Here is a 765-nt window from a genome sequence, read left to right on the forward strand (position 1 = left end):
CCAGAGTGGCTGCTTTCTAAATCTCACACACCACACGAAGCCTTTTTATCCCCCTGCACCTGGAAGGTGGCATTGAGGGGGACACAGGGACCCCCTGATGGATTTCACAGCTGCCGAGTGCCAAAATCCAGCCTGACCCAGCCCCCCAGAGCCCTCCCTGTTTCTAGCTCCCTGCAAACAGCGCCGAGCAGAGGATTTGGGGACCTGCAGCCCAGCCCATTGCCCCGGGCTGCCCTGACCCTGTCACCCCCTGCCTTCCCTGCAGGCTGTTAATGGAGAGGAGGGCGGATGACAGCCGGGACCGTGGTCATCACCGGTGGAATATTAGCGACTGTCATTTTGCTCTGTATCATCGCCGTCCTCTGCTACTGTAGGCTCCAGGTAAGGCTGGGAGAGGGGGGATGTGGCCCCTGGAGGGTGCTGCCATAGGAAGGGGGACCCCACGGGCTCCCCTGCTGGCCCGTTTCCACGGCTGGCACACCCACAGCAACCCTTCGGCGGCGGGGTGGGTGGTTTGGGGGTGCCGGCCGAGCATCCCCACGGGGCCATCCCGTTTCAGTACTACTGCTGCAAGAAGGATGAGTCCGAGGAGGACGAGGAGGAGCCCGACTTCGCCGTGCACTCCCACATCCCTCCTCTCCACTGCAACCGCAACGTAGTGTTGACCAACGGGCCGGCCATCTACACCTCCTCCCCCTTCGGCAAGAAACCCACCCCGAGCCGGCCCAGGTGCCCCCGCTGGACCCCCTCAGAGCCCCCCCACAT

The 765-nt window shown here is 63.7% G+C and overlaps 1 protein-coding gene across 1 annotated transcript; it reads left to right on the forward strand.

Moving 5' to 3' along the window:
• Window positions 1–263: 263 nt before the first annotated feature.
• Window positions 264–754, forward strand: FAM163B (family with sequence similarity 163, member B; the record flags this gene model as incomplete). Its single annotated transcript, XM_008947754.1, has 2 exons — window positions 264–381; window positions 560–754. Coding segments are annotated over exons 1-2 (288 nt in total), but the record flags the coding sequence as incomplete, so codon positions are not given.
• Window positions 755–765: the final 11 nt, after the last annotated feature.

This window comes from Merops nubicus, unplaced genomic scaffold, assembly GCF_000691845.1.
Source record: "Merops nubicus isolate BGI_N331 unplaced genomic scaffold, ASM69184v1 scaffold14280, whole genome shotgun sequence".
Lineage (NCBI taxonomy): Eukaryota > Metazoa > Chordata > Aves > Coraciiformes > Meropidae > Merops > Merops nubicus.